The 1,627-nt window shown below is 72.9% G+C and overlaps 1 protein-coding gene across 1 annotated transcript; it reads right to left on the minus strand.

Annotated features, from left to right (window-relative positions):
• Positions 1–8: 8 nt before the first annotated feature.
• On the minus strand, positions 9–1,621 carry LOC103250882 (RING finger protein 44; the record flags this gene model as incomplete). The annotated part of the gene is made up of 5 exons (XM_021708252.1): positions 1,572–1,621; positions 1,208–1,397; positions 691–858; positions 162–323; positions 9–80 (listed from the first exon to the last, which is right to left on the minus strand). Coding segments are annotated over exons 2-5 (456 nt in total), but the record flags the coding sequence as incomplete, so codon positions are not given.
• Positions 1,622–1,627: the final 6 nt, after the last annotated feature.

Genomic DNA, 1,627 nt, shown 5'->3' on the forward strand with positions numbered 1-1,627 from the left:
GCGGAGGCGGAGTAGGCGAAGCTCCCCAGGGAGTGCTGGTCGCCGCGCAGGTCCACCTCGCCGTCCAGCCGCTGCAGAGGCTGAGGAGGCAGCGCGGGTCGGCGCCGTCAGCCAGACGGGGAGACCCCGACGCCCCGCCCCGGACGCGCCCCCAGACTCACCATGCGTGGGTGCTGGGTCTGCAGCGATACAAACTGCCCGAGGGGCGCCATGTGGGGGGGCTGCGGCGGTGGGGGGTGCAGGATGTAGTGGTCACTGGAGATGAGGTGGGGGTAGGCCTGGTAGGGCACGGGCAGCTGCTGCATGGTGCACGCCTGGATCAGCTGGCGAGAGAGGCGGCGGGAGTGGGCGCTGAAGACCGCTCCGGGCCCTGGCGCGGCGCCCGGCCGGAAGGGCCCTGCTGCCCGCCCGACCCGAGCTCCTGGCCTGCACACAAACCCTCCCGGGTCCCGCCCCTGCCCCGGCCACCCGGCAGGACTCTTAAGTCCACGGCCCAACCCCAGGGCCCGGGCCGACCCGTGAGGCAGGCCCCGGGCACAGGAAGGCCCCCCAACCAGGAGACGCTGTCACTGTGTGTGAGCACAGCCACCCCTCCCTGGGGGAGGCCGGAGTGCCAGCGGCCGGGCGGGTGCCCCAGCCAAGCCCAGCCGAGCGTCCTGGGGGGCAGGCGGACGCGTGGCGCCCACTCACCGGGGGCGGGAGGCAGCAAAGCGGGTAGTGCTGCCCACTGAACATCACGGAGCATGCTGGGAGCTGCTGGGCGCTGCAGCCAGGGATGTGCTGGCCGGCAGGCAGGGGGAAGCCTTGGGTAGTCACGGTGGTGACTGTGTACGACAGAGGGACGGGCCCCTGGTGCACCTGTGGGTGGAGAGCGCCGGAAAATAGGAGAACAAGTCCTGGGGGCAGCGCCAGCTCCCTCCCTCCCCAGCGCGTCCTACCTAGGGACAGGCCAGACGGGGTCACTGCCCCGCCCGAGGGCGGAGAGGGCTCCCTGGGAACCCAAGGGGGTGTCTAGCCCTGCCAATCACCGGCGTGGCCCCAGGGCAGGACCCCTTCCCCGGGCCTCAGCTTACCTACCTGTAAAGCAGACCTAGCAACGCCTCCCTGGGACGCACAGAGAGCGCAGCCAGGCGAGACCAGGGCATGGCTGCCCGCCTCTCGGGCGGGCTGGCAGAGGCTGGGCGCAGAGGGGCGCGGTCCCGCCTACCTGCTCGTGGAGATCAACCATGAACGGGCTCTGCTGAGTGGCCGGGTGCAGCATTCGGGGGCTCCCGCTGGCAGGAGCCGAGGCTCGGCGCTCCTCTACGGGGAGGGGTGGCAGCGGGGGCGGCAGCTGCTGGGAGGGTAAGCGCTCATCCTGGGCAGGCGGGCCGGCCGGGGGGCCCCCGCGGCCGCGGCTGCACCAGAGAGGAGCCCCAGAGCACTGAGGGGCCGCTCGCCCGCGGAGCAGGGGGAGAAGCCAGGTCGCCACCCCACCGGGGAGGGCAGATGGCACAGTGCCCGAGCCGCCCCACCGGCCCCTGGCCCCGCTGAAGTGGCAGCCCGCGCCAGACCCGGGAGGCTCCTCCTACCTTCCCCACAGCTGGCCCAGAGAGCTGCCGGGTCCTGCAGAGAAGCGCCGCTGGCC

Source organism: Carlito syrichta, unplaced genomic scaffold (assembly GCF_000164805.1).
Source record: "Carlito syrichta isolate Samal-C Ts95f unplaced genomic scaffold, Tarsius_syrichta-2.0.1 Scaffold135632, whole genome shotgun sequence".
Lineage (NCBI taxonomy): Eukaryota > Metazoa > Chordata > Mammalia > Primates > Tarsiidae > Carlito > Carlito syrichta.